General features: G+C 44.8%; 2 protein-coding genes and 1 non-coding gene across 4 annotated transcripts in view; 1 reads left to right on the top strand and 2 right to left on the bottom strand.

Moving 5' to 3' along the window:
• Window positions 1-20,403, bottom strand: part of LOC123933493 (transport and Golgi organization protein 1 homolog) — a 105,376-nt gene extending 84,973 nt beyond the window's left edge. For both annotated transcript variants that reach the window (XM_045992722.1, XM_045992723.1), the window contains exons 1-2: window positions 20,075-20,403; window positions 19,176-19,300 (exon numbers count right to left, since the gene is read on the bottom strand). The gene's annotated coding sequence lies outside the window, so the exon portion shown is untranslated. The remainder of the gene's footprint in view (window positions 1-19,175; window positions 19,301-20,074) is intronic.
• LOC123934316 lies at window positions 11,380-11,530 on the bottom strand. Its single transcript, XR_006816781.1, has one exon. It is a non-coding gene; the product is annotated as a small nucleolar RNA SNORA62/SNORA6 family (small nucleolar RNA).
• Window positions 20,404-21,026: 623 nt separating the features above from the next.
• The window catches only part of LOC123933489 (transport and Golgi organization protein 1 homolog), a 121,749-nt gene continuing 121,420 nt past the window's right edge, over window positions 21,027-21,355 (top strand). Inside the window, exon 1 of the mRNA XM_045992717.1 lies at window positions 21,027-21,198. Coding sequence (XP_045848673.1) covers window positions 21,083-21,198 — 116 coding nt within the window. The 5' untranslated portion in view covers window positions 21,027-21,082. The remainder of the gene's footprint in view (window positions 21,199-21,355) is intronic.

The following is a 21,355-nucleotide window of genomic DNA, read 5'->3' as shown; positions in this document are numbered from 1 at the left end:
CAACAAATTACAAGACTTGTGACTCCCTCAATTTACTTTTTTTTAAAGATGTTTTTATGTATTTGACAGACAGAGATCACAAGTAGGCAGAGGCAGGCAGAGAGAGAGAGGAAGGGAAGCAGGCTCTCAGAGAGCCTATGCAGGGCTCCAATCCAGGACCTGAGAGCAAGACCTGAGCCAAAGGCAGAGGCTTTAACCCACTGAGCCACCGAGGCGCACCCCTCAATTTTCTTAACTGGAGGAAAAAAAAAACCCACAAAAACAAAGACAGCAGTGCATACACTGGAAAGCAGAGTCAACACAATTAGAACACAGAGGCCAAAGGCCTAATTATACGTGCTCCATCAGACCCTGTCCAGACACCACTGCCTTGGCAGAGTCAGTCATTCACAAACTCACTGCTGCCTCTGACTACTGATTTTCATGATAAAATGCCATGTTCTTTCAAAGAATTGTGTGATTTTCTGAATGAGTCCAGTGGTAAACAGTACTTCAAAGGTGATTTGAAGACAGTCAGCAGTATTATAATGCATATTCTCCACCCATTTTCAGGAGTTTATTTCATCAAGAGACAGAGTGAGAAAAACTCAACATTATAGAGAGAAACATCACAACAAGCAAAATAAATAGTTTAACCTAATGGGCTTATGTTAACCTTTTTCATCAGAGGCAATATGAGTATCTAGTAAGAGCTAATAATCTCAGGATAACTTTAAACAAAGTGGACACTCCATTATTGCCCTTATCTAATTTAAATGGCCCTGGAAAAGTGTTCTCCCTTGAGACAGTGAAGGAGGAAGGAAAGAAGTTAAAAGAATGCAGTTAAACACTGTGGTCCCATATTAATTTGTCCATTTAATTACATCACCTTTCTATTTCTTCTATTCTACTAACTGGGTATGAAATCAAATAGGTTACTTCACTTTTCTGAGTCTCAACTTCCTCAGCTGTGAAAGTTGGAAAACCACATGCTCAAGTGCCTGGTGCAATACACTGCACAGCAGTGCTCAAATATGTGTCCCTTTATTCCATCATCATTTAAAACGCAGGTCCCAAAAGTTCCATTCTGGAAACAAAGACTATCACATGGACTACTTATGTATTTTTCACTAGTAATATCTTTAAGAAATCAGTTGTGCCTTGTGAATGATGAGTCATTCAACCCAACCCAACAACCCAACCCGACCCGACCTGACCCGACCCGACCCAGTCCAATCCAATCCAATCCACCAACAGCTTTATTACTTTTAACTATGTATTCTGTGTTAGATCCTGTGCCAAGTTCCTTCAAACATTCTCTCACTGAAACCTTAGAATACCCCTATGGAGAAGTGACTATTCACAAATGAAACACTACAGCACAAGGTTAAGTCACCTGCCCAAGGTCACCAGGTTAGCAAATGACAGGGCTGCTGTTACTCAAACTGAGGTCTGACACCAACGCCTTGCCTTGGCTCTCACCTCCAACTACTGCTCTCCAATATGGTCGCCACATGGGGCTACTGAGCACTTGAAAGGTGGCTAGTCTGAACTTAGTTGTGCTGGGGGCGCCTGGGTGGCTCAGTGGATTAAGCCGCTGCCTTCGGCTCAGGTCATGATCTCGGGGCCCTGGGATCGAGCCCCGCATCGGGCTCTCTGCTCCGCAGGGAGCCTGCTTCCTCCTCTCTCTCTGCCTGCCTCCTCCTCTCTCTCTGCCTGCCTCTCTGGCTACTTGTGTTCTCTCTGTCAAATAAATAAATAAATGAAAACAAAAACAAAAACAAAAAAAAACATTGCATTGAACTTAGTTGTGCTGTAACTGTAAAATGCAGACCACATCATAGTATCACTGAAGTTCGAGAACACAGGTGACGTTCGGTGGGGTGAGGTCCAGAGCCAATGACCGAGAAAGAATTCTTGAGATATCTTGGGTGCAAAATGGTGGTTTATTGAAGCATGGGGACAGGACCCGTGGGCAGGAAGAGATGCTGTCGTGGGGTTGTCAGGAGTGGTCTCTTATATACTTATAAGTTGGGAAGGGGATAAGTTAGGGATGGTGTCAGTCTCTAAGGAATTTTGGAAGCAAGGTTTCTAGGACCTTGAAGGGCTTCTATTGTTTTGGGGGAAAGGTTATTCATTACCAGTTATAAAACATTTTTGTGAGACCCTTTAGGTGTCTACCAGTGGGCCATATGCTTGGGAATGATCGTCAACACTATCTTGGAAGTTTAGAGATAATAACGTTTCCAAAGCAATTGTTAAAGTAGACTTACAGGATCCTGGTTGGGGGTAGGGGTTCCGTCAGGCTCGGTTTGTCCTTTGCCCTTAGCAAAGCCTTAAGGTGGGGGTAGTTGAGTCCCTAGAGGAGAGTCACTCTACCGGTTTAATAATAATATTAATAATAATTTAATAATTATTTAATAATTATTCTTCTGCCTCTGTTTCCCACATCATTCCCCCCTGAACAATGTTGACCCTTGAAACTTTATGGTAGTTGAAGGGGGAAGGTATCATCTTCTGTAACTTCTTCCTGCTGAATAGGGGCGAAGAGTTGTCCCTACCTACTCGGGTCAACATTGATCAGTTGAGGAATGTGTTGGGGAGTTCCAAAAGAGGGAGGCAGCTGAATCCAGCGCTGACAGTGAAGAAGTGTCTCTGTGCGGGGTAAGGATCATCTGTCCTCGTGAAGTCATTGCAGCAATGGATTCTCGGCACCACATAGAGAAACACTGAACAAGGTAACACGTTAAGATTACTAAGGCCGTAAGAATGAGAAGTCCAAAAAGGAGATTTTTCATTGTTGGCCATAGTCCTCCTTTAAACCAGGAACTCAACCAATCACTGAGAGAGACAGAGAGACAGACAGAGAGAGAGAGAGAGAGAGAGAGAGAGAGAGAAGGATGCTGCAGAGCCTCAATCTGGGTATTCTTATCTTTTATTAGTCCTGTGACATTTCGGTGATATTCTGGGATGTACACACAACATTCTGCTTTGATAATGGTGCATGTGCCACCCTGTGCTGCTGTCAGGACATCTAAGGCAATCCCATTTTGTAGGACCGCCTTACGCATCTGTGAGACTTCAATATTAAGGAAGGAGATGCTATGTAGTGAATCACTGAGAGCCTTTGCAGTATATTTATTAAGGGCTTCTACATGCCAAATGACATCCTCTAGTCCCACAGAGGGAGCAAAAATGGATGTGCAGTGATCATACCATTTAAAAACAGATCATATCCGTCTTTGCTTTAAACTGGGAGGTCAGTTGGAGTAGTGATGATTTTAGTACTGCGCCCATGAATCCAGGCAAATCCTAAGGTGCAGCGACCTATCCACCCTGGAGGAAGCCAGGGCCACAGGTTAGTTCCATATATCCAGTGGGTTCCGTTTGGAGCTGGCCATCTCATGCCAGGTCGCCTGACCCAATCAGTAGCAAACCCGTCAGTAGCCTGGAGTACTAGTCTTTGGGAACACATTTCTAATGACAGCCATCCTAGATGTCGTGTGCTATTTGCCCCAGTATCATATGTATGATTTCTTTGTTCCCGGCATAAAACTGCCTTTTGACTGAGCTGTCCAATAGCGGGTATGAGCCACAAATATGTATCCCAAATTTGATATACGTCATCCTTGGTATAGCGATGAGGAGGGTTTTGTAGCTTAGGCCCTAGTTGCTGGGTATTAATTTGTGGGCTTGTAAAGTCAGTTAGGACTTTGAGAGTATGAGAAAGTTTGGTCATGTCATGGTGAACTCCATTTTTCACTGAGCATGGGCCAGGAAGAAACATCTTGATTAGTGATAGACCTATCCTGGTACATACTGTCTCCATATATTATATCTGAACTATAATCCTGCAGAGAATGCCAATCAGTGCCCTGTAAAGGGGAAACCCACCAGGGTACCCTGGACGTACTGACATGGGCAAAATTCCATATATCCAACGATCTGTTTGATTATGTAGTTCAGCATAAATGCTGTGCCCACTGTAGAAAGGAACGGTCAGTTAAGATAGGTGAAAGGAAGAGAAAGAGAATTACAACCTTCCTTTTTGTTTGAAGAGAAGTTTGAGGTCTTCTATGGGCTCACAGGAGTAAGAAGGAGCGTTAATTTGCTCACTGGGTTCCTGTGAAGGAGGTACAGATTTTATTCTAGATATATGCACCCATGAAGAGTGTCCTTCAAGCATTCCCGCAGGTTTGGGGGGAATATGATTATTATATTCATTGAGTAACTTATCAGTTAAAGCAGCCTCTAGTGAGTAATTTAGTAGGCATTATAATCTTCATCTGGTAACAGATCTACAGAAATAAATATAATATATATATAATAACTCATTATTACATAATAATAATTATTATAATTATTAGTATTATGTAATATTATTATGTAATAACTCACAACGGCTGAGTCCTAGAGGTTGTTCTGGAGCATTTCTCATCCTGAGAAGTCCCATTGGTAGGACAGTAACTCAATTTTCCTGGGTTACTAGACTAAGCTTAGTAAGATGACGTTTTAAAGTATGATTAGTTTTTTCTACCTTTCCAGAGGATTGTGGATGCCAGGCTGAATGCAGCAAATATTTAACCTTTTAAGGCTTTCGCAATTGCAAAGTGCTAGTGAGCACTATTCTCTATATCTCTGTAGATCTCTATATCTCTAGTATAGAGATATCTATATCTCTAGCGAGAATAAGCTTTTCTTATTCTTTTCATGAAAACTATTGTCACCAGTAAACCAACTATCATTTGTATTTCAAACAGAGGCATCTTAAATCTGGCCAAATATAGTAAGCAAGATCAATAACCTCTGAACAGTTATGCTCTATAGAGAAGAACAATAGTCAAGGTGATAGTTAAGTTATACAATTGTTGGGGAATCGATTCTATTTTCCAGTTGTTGAATCATGTGCCATGGGCTCTTGTTATTTTCCCCACAGAATAAAAATGCAAGAAGATCGTCTAAATGAGCTACTGTGCAACCTTTCTGAAGTTCACCTCAAATTGCCTAGCTTAGGTAAACAAACATTTAAAGACCATCCAATCCAGAATTTAACATCCATAAATTTGTGTTATTAAAACATAATTTTTCTCTCTAAAATAACCCTCGTTGCCAGAGATAACCAAATCAGGACTCGTTTATTTGAAAAACAAGTCCAGTTTTAACAAACCTGGCCTAAATATTTACATAAGCTCAGCAAGAACAGTGAGTGATCATATCGATCTTTTAGAATCTGCTTTGCTGGAACTTCTTATAAGGAATCTCTAGGTTGAACCTCATTAGCGTCTCCAGGCCAGAAGCCAAGCCCCGTACTTGCCATCACACATGCCTGCAATACCCGTCCGTTTGGGTGAATTCCTCTTCCTGAGGTCCCCAAAGTATCCCGAGATTCCAGCACCTGCCAGGAAGTGACATTCTTTACTCACCTGGTGAGGCTGCTGGGAACTCTGTAAGCAAGGTATCGGGCCAACAGTTCCAGGGGGCTTTATGGCTCCAGGTTTCAAAAAGGCAACCTTAGTTCCTTAAAGCTGTCTGGTCATATCTGAGTCGTTCTTTCTGTCTTTCTCAAATAGGACATTCCAGTCGAAGCCTTGGTAAAATAACCCATGTTTCCAATGGTGTCCTGTTAAAGGAGAACAGATTCTTATCGAACTTATGCAAATGACTGATTGCCATGGAGGAAAGAATACTTACTGAGACCTTTTGAGTTTGAGGGCTCAGATAGAGAGAAAAGTTGAATGCTTTATTTACACATAAAGATATTTACATTTCTGTAACTCAGGGACATCTTAAGAAAAAAGTGTCCTTAGTCTGGAAGAGCTAACATTAGAGAACCAGCAATGTGTAAAATAACAGCTACAACACTATAAGCTTTTAGTTCATTTAGTCCCCTGTTACGAATTCTGGTTTAGTTTGAATGCAGCTTTAGTTAGTTCTGGAAATTCTTACCCATTTTAGTTTAATATATTGAATACCTGTATTTGTCCTGAAAGTCCTTTATATGAATCTCCGTGAAGATAAAAACTCATTTTACAAGAAAATCAAGACTTTGTTCCAGATTTAGATCTTGGGGAAGTTTGATAAAACCTTTTAAAGCACATGCCTAAACAGGATTAAGGATGTTAAAGATCTGATGAAACAAAATAGAGAAACTGTTTTTTGGGGGCAGACAAAGAGAAAACCATTTACATCTTCCTCTTAACAGCAATCAATTAATCTAAGAAACCGTTCTCCTTTTTGAACAGAGAGAAAGCAGACTTTCTATCCCAGTGTCTTTTTAAAATTCATTTCAAACTTAGCCCATCCTCCCCATACCCAAAATTCCTTTTCTGAAGATTTCCCTTCGCAAACCTTTTACAACTTTCCTTTGCACTGTTCAGGTTTTGCCCCAAGACATTTCCTTCCAACCAACCATATCATTTAGGATAAAACTGCCTTTTTTTTAACCTTCAACAAACTGCATTTCCATTCCTTAAATCTTTCTTATGTATCTTCTACTTTTCCACATACAGAGTTGTTTCCCTTACTTCCATCAGTCTTAGTTAAAGTTGGCAGAATTTTGTACTCTTAGAAACACCTTAATCTCTAGTGAAGACTAAGTATTAACCAATTATGAACTGTTACAACAGAATTCTTCAGATGCCAACTTTATGAATCAGTTAAGCACAAAACATGTTTAAAAACAGATTTAAATATTCTTAGTTTCTTTTCAGTAAGAAGTCAAACGCACAAACCTACATCCAGTACTCAATGCTTTAGCACTTTATCCTATTTGGAAAAGACCTAGATGTCCAACAAATTTAATTTTGTTATCCAAGCAAAACTTTAAATTTTTAAGCTACCAAAGATTTTGAAAGCTACCTCAGCAATTACCCATTCAAACTCGGAGACAGACAATTAACCATCTGTTTACTCATCTTTTTTGATGAACAACCCAACAGAGTTAACACAAGGTTATTTGAACTTCAGTAAACCTTGACAGAAGAAAAGCTTCACGTTTACTATTGTAACGTCAAAGACTTGTCTATCTTATTTAAACCAACAAACTTAACTTAGTTCAAATACGGATGCTGTGCGCACTGTAGAAAGGAACTGTCGGTTAAGATAGGTGAAAGGAAGAGAAAGAGAATTACAATCTTCATTTTTGTTTGAAGAGAGGTTTGAGGTCTTCTATGGGCTCACAGGAGTAAGAAAGCACATTAATTTGCTCACTGGGTTCCTGTGAAGGACGTACAGGTTTTATTCTAGATATACGGATCCATGAAGAGTGTCCTTCTAGCTTTCCTGCAGTGGGAGTACATAGTATGACCCGATATGGACCTTTCCATTTCAGATGTAGGTTTTCTGTTGTATGTGACTTCCAATTTTTTTTTTTTTAATAAACCATGATTTACATTGCACCTGGGCCCACTCCACTTTGAATGTTTACCTGAGACACTGGTGGGAAGATCTGGAGTGGGTGGGGGGTGTTAGGTCCAGGGGGTGCTTTCTTCCTCCTTGAAAGTGAAGAGAGAAGAAGCCATAGTGCAGGAAGCACCGAGGATGGTCTAGAGGCCAGTTATGCAGGCCACACCCAGACTGGTGCAGAAACAGGAGAAGGGGGAGTCAGAAGAAACAAAGCCCTGTCAGGAGGCAGAGAAAGGATTCCCGGTATTAGAGCTCAACAGCTCCAACAGAGGGGCAGAAGCCATGTTTTCCCGCCAGGAAGGGAGGAGGGGTTGAGCAGTCCACGTAGGGCCAGAGAAGACAGAGAATTTCCCCGAAACAAAGGGAGTACTGGCAGCTGCCTGGGAATATTCCTCAAAGTCTCTGTCTCGAGTTAGACTAACCCCAGTTGGCTCCAATTATAGCCATTAACGCGGAAATGAGTAAAGGAGAATCCCCACAACTATTAGGAGAAACGAAACAGAGAGACATAAAGTCAGAGTCCTCTTTCCTAGGACTGGCCCTGCAACCTGGCTTTACTAGAAGGCTTATTTACATAATTATCACCCAATATGTCAGGAGGGAGTTTACTAGCGAACTCATTCAGGCAAACACATTCTGCAAAAGGCCCTTAGGTCGGGCTCCTGGTGTAGAGCAATGAAGCCCTATGCATGAGCAATGAAGGCACCCTAGGATCATTCACTCTGTCTCCTGCAGAGGACATCTAACTGATTGATCCCACTGAGGCCATGCAGTGTTACAGGAGCTCAGTCCTTTCCTAAGTTTTGCAATCCAAATTATTTCCAGTGGGTTAAAAGGCACCCCACGGTAGAGTCCTTGGGACCTAAGGAAGCCTACTGAGGCCATGCTCCCAGAAAAGTAAAGAAGGTCCATTACGAAATCTCCTCTGATGCCTGGGTGGCATCCCACACAGGATATGTCAGCGGCGCCCCTGTGTCAAAAGCGACCAGAGGCGTCCCTCAAGACATCGCTAATGATCACCATTCTAACTTCCCGGGAAGGCATACGTGCTATAAAAGGCCCTGGAGGGGTGCTGGCGTCCCTCCTCTTCCCCATCGCATCCTAGGCTACAGATGGGTGCCTGGTGAATGGACTAGGATATTGTGCCATCCCATACTGTAAAAGTTGTATGACTGCCCTGCCATTTTTAACCCACAGGAAACATAAAAATGTTTGGCAAGGGAAAATTACCCAATTTCTTAGCTTTAAGTAGTTTGTAGAAGACACTGACGTGAAACAGTAAAGACCGAAATCCATCATGTTCTATGTGACATTCCAACACATGTGGTCCTTATAGCCAACTTCCCTAGGAAAAGATCCTCGGTTGCATTTTAATTCAATTTGGTACTGCTTCCCGTCGGCTCCCAGTGGAGGGAAGGAAAGGCAGGAAGGGCAGGAAGGGCTACACCACGCATGTGGAAGGGATCACATTAGATCAATCAGGAAGAAACCTCACACAGGAGTCTTAATATTGGCAGCTGTCCTTCCTGGTGACTTAGGTGGCTGTCCTGTGCCCAAGGAAGACAACTTTATGTAAGAACAGGAATAAAGAGAGGGCATCAAGTTTCTGGGTCTTATTACCATTCCGGCCAGGGTACTAACTTCCAGCCAAAGTCAGATGTTCTCCTCCCAGCAGGGTAGCCACGGGCTAGAGGATTACAGCCTGAGCAATCGACATGCAAGTGTTCCAATAAGACCACACTCCTTGAAAAGCCCTGAGAGTAAAGAAGAAACGAGAAAGTACTCACCAATTTTGTACCAAAGCTCAGAGTCCAAATGTAAAGACTCACAGCCCCACACTGGGCTCCAAATGATGAACGTCTAGAACATAGGTGAGGTTTGCTGGGATGAGGTCTGGAACTGACGACCAAGAACGAATTCTTGAGACATCTCTGGTGCAAAATGGTGGTTTATTAAAGCACGGGGACAGGACCTGTGGGCAGGAAGAGATGCTGCCAGGGGTTGTCAGGAGTGGTCTATTATATACTTGTAAGGTGGGGAGAGGATTAGGGATGGTGTCAGTCTCTAAGGAATTTTGGAAGCAAGTTTTCTAGGACCTAGAGGGGCTAGCTATTGTTAGGGGAAAAGGTTAGTCATTAATAGTCGTAAAACCTTTTAGTGAGACCCTTTCGTTGTCTATCAGTAGGCGACAGGCTTGGGAGTGATTGTCAACACCATCTTGGAGGTTTAGAGATAAAGTTTCCAAAGGAATTGTTAAAGTACTCACAGGGTCCTGGTTAGGGGTAGGGGGTCGGTCAGACTAGGACTGCCCTTTGCCCTTAGCAAAGTCTTAAGGTAGAGTGAGGAGAGTCACTCTGCCTGTTTTAAGGGCTTGTCAGGAGGCAAGGAAATTTAACAATTTTTCTTCTGCCTCTGTTTCCCACATCAGCATGATTTTTATTACAGTATGATTAAAAGAATGTAAAATATCTCACTGCAATTTTATACTGATTATATACTGAAATAATAATATTCTGGATATAACTGATTAAACAAACTAAATTTCTTAAAAATGATTTCACCAAAGGACACCTGAGTGGCTCAGTTAATTAAGCTTGAGCTCAGGTCATGATCTCAGGGTGCTGGGATCAAATTCCACATCCAGCTCCTTGCTTACCAGAGCCTGCTTCTCATTTCTGCCTGTCCTGTCTCCTCTGCCTGCCCCTGTCCCACGCTCTAGGGCACGTGTGCACAGGCTCTTGGACGTGAGAGTGCGTTCTCTCTCTCTCTCTGACAAAAAATAAAATAGAATCTTTAAAATAATCATTCTGCCTGCTTTTTACTTTCTCACTGTGGTAAATGAAGCTTAACATTTCATGTGGCCTGCAATGTATAGAGTTACGTTGGACAACACTGGGGAGGCAGAACATCATACAGGACATTTGTAATACCAAGAGCAAAAAACAGCTTTAAGTTTACATACACAACATGTAGTAGAGGATAAATATACTCTCCCATCTCAGCTAATAGGTATTTAAATGCTAACTTGGTGTAACCAATATAAACAAAACTCTACAATCTCAATGTAAATGTTATTTAAATTTCAACATTCCAGATTTAGATTTTTGGAACTTATTATGAATACTGTTTTCAAACTACAGAAGTGATACCAACTCATCTAAACCACAGAAATTATAGAGAAGCATACACATACACAAAAGAATCTAAAGAATCCACCACGCTACTGCTCAGAATATTTGGATCCCTCATGACTTCCAGGTAAATATACTAAATTAAGTGATATGAAATATTAAAGTGGGATCATATGCTTTACCACTCTGAAACTTCTTTTATTCTAACACTGTGAACATTTCCTTTTATTATATATTCTTTCTAAAACTTCACATTTTATTTGGAAATAATTACAGATTCACAGGGTGTTGCAAAAACAGTATGAAGTCCCATATAATACGCACCCCATTTCCCAGACAGGGTTGCATCAAAACCAAGAAACTGACATTGGGACGCATGTGTACCATTTCAGGTCACCTTATCACATGTGTAGATTCATGTAACAACCACCACAATCAAGATCAGATTTCATCAACACAAAACGTTCCCTCTCAGTACCCCTTTCCAGTCACAACCACCCACCCCGTCCCAACCTCATCAGCCCTAACCCTTGGCGACTGCTAATCTAACTGTGTGATAACAAAAACGTGAATGGCTGCCTACAGTGTGTGATCTGCATAGATTGGCTTTTTTCACTCAGCATCATGCCCTTGAAATCTACAGCAGTCGTTGTATGCATCCAGAGTTTGTTCCTTCTTAATTGCTGAGAAGTATTCCATCTGGTATGGTTGTAGTGCTCATCTACTGAAGGACATTTGGATTATTTCCAGTTTTACGGTATTACAAGTAAAGCTGGCATTTTTAAGAGCTGCACAATATTTGTAACTATTGCATAGTTTTGTATCAGTTCCCTGACCTCTATGTAGGCTGTTTTGCTTGTTTTTAACTCGTAGCAAGAATTACTATCAAACTCCACTTTTTGGGCCACAGACCGTTGTGGTCTTAGCAAAAGACCTGCCCTTCATGAAGCATACTCCCAACATTTAATGAGTTCATCGGCCAGGCAGCTAATTTTTTGTTATAATAATGATGCAACAAACGTATTTACACGGAAAAGATATATGCAGAGAACACTAATTCCTAGTTAAAATGCTGGGTCACAAGCCACAAATATTTTTGGTAGCCAGTTGCTACCAACTGACCTTCAGAAAAGTTAATCACACCCCAGATACTAAGAATCCAAAGACATATTTTCATTCTCCCCCAAAGTAAAACAAAACAAAACAACAACAACAAAAAAAAAAGAAAGAAAAACGGAAACTGGATGTTAGCTTTATTTCCTACAAAAAGGAATCCCTAAAACTATGAAGTGATCACAAAAAATTTCCTTAGAGAAGAAAAAACCAAAATGAACCACAAGAAACCAACAGGTCAGAACTGATGTCTTCCAAACCAGAGACTCAATTAGTTTGTAACATACTCTGCCTGATACCTCCATTCCTACACGGAACTACAACCTACAGCACTTTCAAAATTCAATGAACTGGCATATTAAACAGCATCTGGAAAACTATAGTTATGCGAATATTTGTGGTCCAGGGAATAGACAAATAAATTGATCAAATAAAAATAATTATGCATTGGCAGAATAAAAAATAAAAATAAAATATAAAATAAATAAAATAATAATAATAAATAATAAAAATAAATAAAATATTATAGATAATAAAAAATAAAAAATAAATAAAAAATAAAAAACCTTTATGTTGTTTTGTCCCCTAACTTCTTCTAAGCATGTATTACCACCTTCACAACCAAAATAAAGGAGAATCGGGACTCTATGGAATGATACAGGAAAATACCCTACCAATACATGTTATTTTTAATTTTACCAATGCGCTGATAATCTCTCTCCTTCGTGTGATAAAAACTTACATCTTGTAAGAGAGGCCCGGGTAGTACCAGATAAACAGAGCTCCAGCCTTCATGCTTATTAAAATTTGAAATTCGAAGTGAACACATGGGTATTAACCCGGTTACAAAGAGGTGTTACTACAGTAGCTACTTCCTATCCACCTGGGTGAGTGTCCCATTTCCCTCCAAGTAAGACCTTCTGAGCAGGGAGCCCGACGTAGGGCTCAATCCCAGGACCTCAGGATCATGACCTGAGCCAAAGGCAGATGCTTAACCAACTGAGCCACCAGGCACCCCAAGACAAACCAGAAGGGTTTGGTTTCGACTGAAGGTCGTTTTAAGCTGAATTCTTATTTCCTGAAAACCTAAAATATTCTGGAAGACTTATGATATTCAACAACTTTTAGTTCCAGAAAAGAATGAACACTGTATAAACGTTCTACCCTATATAGGAAATCTCATCAATTCTCAGAAAGCGGTCATCAGGTTTATTTTCTCCCAGACGAACCACCAAGTACTCGATAGATTTTAAGATCCACTAAAGGGCTGATAAAATTGGCATCCTACATCCCCTTTAATTTCCTGTCCCCTGCAAAAGCAACTTCATCTTAAAATGTGTTGTGAAAGCTCTTAATATGAAGTTTTAAGTAAGATTTTTTTTTAACATATCCCATCTACCAGTTTCTTCTTTCAACTGAAGGATCATTTAAATAGTTTTTTCTTAATGAGAAAAGAGGTAAAGAGAGCATTATCTAATCCTATTGAAAAATTAAAATTTCACTTGTTTACCTTATGATTTCAACTATTCCTGATTTCTAACACTGCAGATTTCTTGCACTGTCTTTAGTGACAATTCTTCTTGGACACGACAGTCAATCACTGCATAGAACTTAAATTAAAGCTAAATACATGAAGTGAATGAGTCAAGACTTCAATTTAACAGAATTAATCCACAGTCCTCAACAGAATATACTCCATGTACAACTTCCAACTTACAGGTATATGAACACAAGAGAACTTACATGAAGGACAGCATAACCCCTCCATTGATACCCAACGTGTTCTGTACCCATTCTTAACCTGCTTTAGACGCCAGGTTACATGCACACCCATCTAGTTCCTCAAAACTGATTCTGCACATGACTGATCTCCGCTTCCTTAGCAGACTTTTAAGACTTTCTTAGCCGCTTCAATAACCAAATGGACAACCAAAAAGGATTAGGAATCATCAGAGTTCACCTTCAGGTAAATGTGCTCATGCTCTGAAGCTCCAAACGACTCCAGGAAGTACTTTCAATGCACTGCCTACAGCGTCCAAGACTCAAGTTCTGGGTTTAATTTCCAGCACATGGCGAGAACAACAAAATGAGAAAAACAAGTACATTACTTTTAAGGACACACTTCATAAAGACAACTTTCCACTCTACTAGTAACATTACACACACAGGATTCGAGCCATAATATGAAAGCTTATTTATTCCATAAAACTTTTAAATGGATGGAAGGGATATTCCAACTGACACTCGTCTTCATCTACTCTATATACATTTACTGCACCCCAGTCAGTGCCAGGCACTGTACTACATGATTAAGAAAAATAAAGATGTGAAAACAGAGGTCCTGCCCTCAGGGGGCACCTGTGTGGCTCAAATCAGTTAAGGGTCAGATGCTCATGATCTCAGGGTCATCAGATGGAGCCCCGTGTGGGGCTCAGAGTTTGCATGGAGACTGTTTACAACTCTCACTCTCCCTCTGTCCCCACCCTCCCTCTCTCTCTCAAATTAAAATCATTAGGTTGTTTTGTTTGGTTTTTAAAAGGTCCTACCCTCCAAAAAGACAAAACATAACAGGTGATCAAATAAAACTTCTCTTCAAATGTTAAATGAGTTATACATGATTTGGAAGGTGAGGCAAGCAAATAGAAATACAATTCAAGTGTTACAAAAATGAGCTACACCTGACTGGAGTGATGAAAAGGCTTCCTGAGACATCTAGGAGTCCAAATGGTAGTGAAGCAGGACACAGAAGCAAGGGAATGCGTTTCAGAGAAAATCCAGAGGAAGAGAAGGTGTGAAGTATGGAAATGAGGTATCATGGTCCAAGCGCGGGACACAAGCAGTTTGGCAGGAAACACACACCCCCTCTATGTGGAAGGCAGACGGGGTTTGGTGGCAGTCTGCTTGCAGAAATCCTAGAGGAACACGAAAGGACTGAATCAGAAGCCTCTTGCGATGCTTGGCATTTGGATTTTATTTTAAAGGCAATGAGAACGAGCAGGTCATTTCAGTGGACTAAGCAGAGAGAGCTGGATTTGCCTGCCTCGGTCATGGACACATAAGGCTGGTGATGGTTATTATACAGTAAATGGGAGTTGCCAGCCTGTGGGGAGAAGTCGAAAGGTGTGGATGATCTCTGAAGTGAAGGAAAAGCTGAGAAGGACGGAGGAGGGAACAAACAACTAACTTGTATCGGCCTGCCCAAGAAACGATCTCTAAGAATCATAAATCCCAGATTCAGTAAGGCCTTCCCAGTGTACCCACACAGACCAACTATCTCCCCCACAGACTCATTTATTCCATGAGTGCGACTCCCACCACTGAAGACCTTTTTGTCTCACCTTTTCAACGTCTATTCCGTTCCCTGAATGCAGGAATTTTCTATCCACTTCACCAATGACTTGAAAGAGCAATGACTGATAAAACACTACAACTGAGGAGGCAAAAGCTTACTCCCTTTATGGGCTGTAGAAAAGTTCCACACACCAGGCTTGATCCTTATACCCAACGATGTGTGAATTGACACTACCGTTCAAAGAAGACACCTGTGTTCAAGGATGCAGGTAATAAAAAGATACCAAGGAGATATCCTATTTCTAAAATGTGTAAGGGTCTACATGCAGAGTGAAGCTCTAAAACAGTCTGAGGATGAAACAGCAGCACTGGTAAACTCAGAACCACGCACACAAACATGGATGACTCTCCGTAAGGCAGGCCCAGGAGTGCATCGAACTGGATGACTCCACTTACACCAAATTCGGGAACATGCGCTACAGCTCCCCAGCAACGGAAGTCAAGAACAGCAGCAGAAGTGACCGTCAAGAGGGTTATCATGGACTCTGGGGTCCTGGGTGCAAGTCACACGGTGTGTTGCCCTTGTGAAGGTTCCTCAAGCCTTTGGCTTAGGATCTGTGCACTTCTCTGTATATATGCTGCGGTTCAAAAAGTTTACTTAAAGGGGTGCCTCGATGGTTCAGTGGGTTAAGCATCCAACTCCTGACTCTGGCTCAGGTCATGATCTCAGGGTCCTGGGATGGAGCCCGCAGTCTGGCTCCTGCCTCAGTGCAGAGTGTACTTGACATTCTCTCTCTCTCCCTCTGCCCTCCCTCTGCCCCCAAGGAGACTCTCTTGAAGATACAAATATTTTTAAGAGAACAAATAAGCCTTCAAAACAAACACACACAAACCCCTCCTTACCTAAAAAAGGAGGAAGAACCTCCCCATGGGGACGAAGACTCCACAACCAAAAAGGCCCTGGTGACAGAGCCAAAGAGAAACTGAGAGTCAAAAGACTGCAGCGTGTTTCAGTTCAGACTGCAAAGGAGACATTCAGGGGTCCACTATTACCGGAAGTTCTAACCAACTGAGTTAGTGCTGACAACTCCCTCACGCAGCTGCCGTTTACCAAAATAGTTTTTATTCATCTTGGAATTTCTTCAGCATTGACAGAAGCACAGGATGAACGTATGTCACTCAAACTTCCCATCCCAGCAACTAACAGGATACACTGACCAGTAGTTAGCTGTCCTGCCCTCAGTACACGGCAGGCAACCAAGGAAAAGCAGACTAGCCTCTACACAAAGGTTGCAACTTTACATTATCCCCAACCCGAGGAGCTAAATGGCAAAGCCTACAGTAATAACCTACAGAAGTAACTATCCCTTGCCCTAGAAGACAGGAGATTGCATGTTGCCGACAAAAACAAACATGTACCTTAACGCTGTCTAGGAAGAGGTTCTCGTCCCTCTGTAGTTCCACATTCTGCACTCACTTCTCAAAACACTTGCCACTGCCCGAAATTATTTTACTTTTCTGGTTACTTGCTTATTTTCTGCTTATTTTTCCTGGCTTTTAAGAGTTTTAAGTCCTCAGATCTTGGAAATCTGTGATCACATCCTACTCAATGAGAGACCTCAAAAAATTACACAAGGGCACCTGGGTGGCTCAGTTGGTTAAGCGACTGCCTTCAGCTCAGGTCATGATCCCAGAGTCCTGGGATCGAGTCCTACATCGGGCTCCCTGCTCCTGGGAGAGTCTGCTTCTCCCTCTGACTTTCTCCCCTCTCATGCTGTCTCTTACTGTCTCTCTCTCAAATAAATTAAAAAAAAAAAACTTCAAAAAAATACACAAAAACCCTGAAACAGAAGAGGGAAGTATCCTGTTCCTGAAATATTTCATCTTTATTAATTTAATGTATTTGTTAAAAATCGGAATGTCACTGTCATCATCTGTAACTCTTGAACAAACTTCAAACATTTCTATGGTTTTTAAAATCAAAACCTCCCACGTGCCCTCAACAAGTTGGTAAGTAAGATTTTTTGTAAGAAACATGTAGAAACTGGGCGCCTGGGTGGCTCAGTGGGTTAGGCCACTGCCTTTGGCTCAGGTCATGATCTCAGGATCCTGGGATCGAGTCCCGCACCGGGCTCTCTGCTCAGCTGAGAGCCTGCTTCCCTCTCTCTCTCTCTCTCTGCTTGCCTCTCTGTCTACTTGTGATCTCTCTCTGTCAAATAAATAAATTAAAAAATCTAAAAGAAAAACACCTCCAAACAGATCATGGTCTCAGGGTCCTGGGATCGAGTCCCGCATTGGGCTTTCTGCTCTTCGGGGAGCCTGCTTCCCTCTCACTCTCTCTGCCTGCCTCTCTGCCTACTTGTGATCTCTCTCTGTCAAATAAATGAATGAAATTTTTAAAAAACATATTCTAAAAAAAAAAAGAAACATGTAGAAACTGAAATGCATTCATTAGAAGATAATTATCATCAGCAACACATTAGATGTAAACTTGAATTTGGTTTTGCTCTTCACCAGTAAAGTTCTCAAGTTCTTAGGAGTTTCCTACTCATTTACTTGAACATCATCTAAGGGAACACTCAAAGCAAAACCACAATAAAGTGGTCTGGCCTCTGAGGGATTCTACATGTTAGGCCGCTGCCTTCGGTTCGGGTCATGATCTGAGGGTCCTGGGATCGAGTCCCGCATCGGGCTCTCTACTCAGCGGAGAGCCTGCTTCCCTTCCTCTCTCCATGCCTGCCTCTCTTGTGATTTCTGTCAAATAAATAAAAAAATGTTTAAAAAAATTTAAAAAAAAGACTCATAAACAAAACACAATGACTATTACTTTAAACAACAACAACATTTCTAAACTTTCATGCCATTTGATGGAATTCCCTGTTTCAGAGAACAAAACGAAATCTATTCAGCTCCCAGGAAACACTTTTTATTTTAACTACATTTGTGCTATCCTACTACAAAAAGGGACATGAATTTGCTCTAAAAACTTCTGCAGAAATATTTCAACTTCTTGAGCACTTTCATTCAAAGCACTCTGTATTGAAAGAGTTAGTGGAAGACCCAGAACTGCTCTACCAGTCATTGGACCAAATCATCGCAGAATTCTATTCCTTAGGTTACCCAATAACCGAGGTAATCCCAGGCAGAAATAAAGGAGTGAAACCCGGGCAGGATCCGTGTAGTCAACGAACAACGTCCAGTGAGAACGATGGAGTGCCACAACACAATCATCATAGTGGAACACCACCGATTCAAAAACAAGTACCGGATGAAATGATACTTTCTCGCAATCGACCTCGATCTTCAGAGATTCTCCGGGCAGGCACCCCTCCCCAGCTCTCATACCCATATACCCCAATGCCTTCCTATGAAATGACATCAAGAGTACCCTAATGTCAAACTCCAACATTAAGGACACAGACTGCAGGTTCCACTGAAAAGATGACCAGAAGGCTACAAAATCAGCTTTGACATTTTCTCCAAATCTATCTAAACATTAAACGTGGGGTAGTTCAACTCCTCCTGATACCAGATGCCATTTACTACCCTCACACAAAGGAAAAGGAATTCTTTCAACATGCTTTTCACTGTAATGAGACTTTCAACACAAAAACACTTCAACAGTCTATTCATTTCACCGTTTGGCAGAATCGTCCTCCATCACCCCGCTGCAGAAGATCATCAGAAAACAAGCAAACAAACACAAACTGACAGTTCAGCTTTCCAAAAAAAAAAAAATACTTTCTTTACCTAACCCCAACATTTATCCTCAAACACAAGAAAGGAACAGACATTTGCCGCTCCAGACAGGAAAAGCACAACCAGCAGCATAACTGTTCCTCCACCACTAAATCGCTCAGAAAAGAAACCAGTAATTCAGGACAGGCAAATTAAAAGCATTCTACACATGGCCAAAAGGAAAGGTCTAAACTCCTACAGTCCACAGCAAAATCGCTGCTTCCTCTCTTTTTGAGTCCATACCAATAACCCAACGGATACAAGTATCAAACCAACCCAGCCCATTAGAAATGAGACCAAAACCTGACAAAGGCCCTCCCTTAAGTCACTCGCTGAATAGGACCGCTTTGCACCCAACACGAAATACACACAAACAAAACCACACATCAACCACCCCCAAATGCAAAAAGGCCATCCTCAACAAGTTGGAAAGAGGACCTCAAGGATCGCTCTCCACCCTCTCCTACACCTTAAGCAACAAAAGTCCTTCCACAAAAGCGAACCCACATCTTCAAGTACCTGGTGGAGGCGCCTTCCGTCACTTTGCAGACGCCCCATTTCAAGGCTTCACCGCTGCTTCTGAAGGTGCAGATGGTCCAGTCCCAAAAGCCTATGTCTGCAGCAGGTTCTCTGGTCTTTCTGGCCTTCAGAGGAGTGAGGAGTCCGGGAAAGGGGAGGGAAGAGACAGGGAGCGGGTTAAAAAGGGGGAGAAACAGCAAAACACAGGTGCTGGTGAGCCATCCCAATTTCCTAGGAATCCAGGCTTGGAAACTCCCTTAGGGCGACCGCCCACCCACCTTTTCCGAGGACTAAAATAGGGACCTCGGAGTGCACGGGGAGTCCCCACCAGCACCCCACAACATCTGGGCCCAGACCCTGCTGCCTGGCACAGCCAGCGGCGATGGCGGCGGCCCGGGAAAGGCCGCGTTGGTCGCAGAGAGCGGGTGGACTTGTGCACTGGAGCGTGGGGCTGAGGGACCCGGCAGGGGAGCCCCCGGCCGGATTTGGAGGGGGCGGGTAGGGGCAGCCTGAGGCCAGCGGCGGAGAGTGGGCTGGAGCCCTCCCTCCGTCCCCACATGGTTACATCTCCTTTTGCCTGGGAGGCGTGGACGGGCCGCTGCGGTGGCAGTGGCAGAGGGCCACTGAGGAGGAGCCGCCAGGGTTGAGGTGCGCACAGTCGCCAGCCCCTAGCAGGCGCGACACCGCCTCCCGCAGCCGCCACAGCCTCCCCGGTCCCCAGGATCTCCATTTCAGCAGCGCGCGCCTCCCCCCGCCCGGCGTGGCCCCGGAGACTAGTCCTCGCCGGCCCCTGCCCGCCCCCAGCCCTCCCTCCCCTTGCACCATCTCAGCGAAAAGCCAGCCCGGGAGCCCTCGCGGACCGGCTTCCCACACTTCTCCCCGCGCATCCTCAGCCCTACCTCCGCCCGTCCTCAGCCGCTGGGCCTCTAGCTCCTGCCGCCGCCACCTGCGCCGCCGCTTGAGCCGCCGACGCCACCGGAGTCTGCGCCGCATGCTCCGCTGCCGCCGCCCTCTCCGCCGCCCCAGCCCTCTGCGCCGCCGCCGCCGCCGCCGCCGCCGCCGCCACCGCCTGCGCCGCGGACGCCGCCGCAGCCTTCCTCTGCGCAGTACCGCCTCCTGCACCGCAGCCCTCTGCGCCGCCACCTACGCCACCATCCGTGCCGCACTCTGGCCGCCGCCGTCCGCGCGCCCTCTACGCCACCGCCGCCACCCGCGCCACCCGCGGCCGCAGCCCAGAGGACTGCGGCGGCGGCGGCGCAGAGGGCGGCGCGGACGGTGGCGTTGGCGGCGGCGACGCAGAGTATAGCGGCGGCGTCGTGGCGCAGGCGGCGGCTTTGGCGGCAGCGGCGTAGGCGCCACCGGCGGCGCAGGGGGCGGTGGCGGCGCAGAGGGCGTCGGCGGCGGCGCAGAGGGCGTCGGCGGCGGCGCAGAGGGCGTCGGCGGCGGCGCAGAGGGCGTCGGCGGCGGCGCAGAGGGCGTCGGCGGCGGCGCAGAGGGCGTCGGCGGCGGCGCAGAGGGCGTCGGCGGCGGCGCAGAGGGCGTCGGCGGCGGCGCAGAGGGCGTCGGCGGCAGCAGCACAGAGGGCGGCGGTGCAGAAGGCGGTGCGGCGCAGAAGACAGCGGCGGCGCAGAGGGCGGCGGCCGCGGCGGCGCAGAGGGCAGCGGCGGCGGCGACGCCAGCACAGAGGGCGGCGGTGCAGGGGGCGGTGCGGCGCAGAGGACTGAGACGTCAGCGGCGCAGCCGGCGGTGGCAGTGGTGCAGAAGACAGCGGCGGCGCAGAGGGCGGCGGCGGCGGCGACGCCAGCACAGAGTGCGTCGGTGCAGGGGGCGGTGCGGCGCAGAGGACTGAGGCGTCGGCGGCGCAGCCGGCCGTGGCAGCGGCGCAGAGGATAGCGGCGGTGCAGAGGATGGCGGCAGGGGCGCCGTTGGCGGTGCAGAGGGCCGCGGCGTCGGCGGCAGTGGCGGCTCAGAGGACTCGGATGGCGGCAGGAGCTCCATGCCCAGCGACCCAGGACTGGTGGAGGTAGGGCTGAGATTGCGCGCGGAGAAGGGGGGGGGGGGGTTGGTCCATGAGGACTCTCCAGCTCGGTGTTTCTTCTTCCAGCGGCGCCGGTTTCGGCACTGGGGGGAAGGGTGGGGGTACAGCCCATCTTTATTGTTGGGCGACAAGAAGAGCCCAA

This window comes from Meles meles, chromosome 21 (genome assembly GCF_922984935.1).
Source record: "Meles meles chromosome 21, mMelMel3.1 paternal haplotype, whole genome shotgun sequence".
Lineage (NCBI taxonomy): Eukaryota > Metazoa > Chordata > Mammalia > Carnivora > Mustelidae > Meles > Meles meles.
This window is presented reverse-complemented; position numbering and strand designations above follow the sequence as displayed.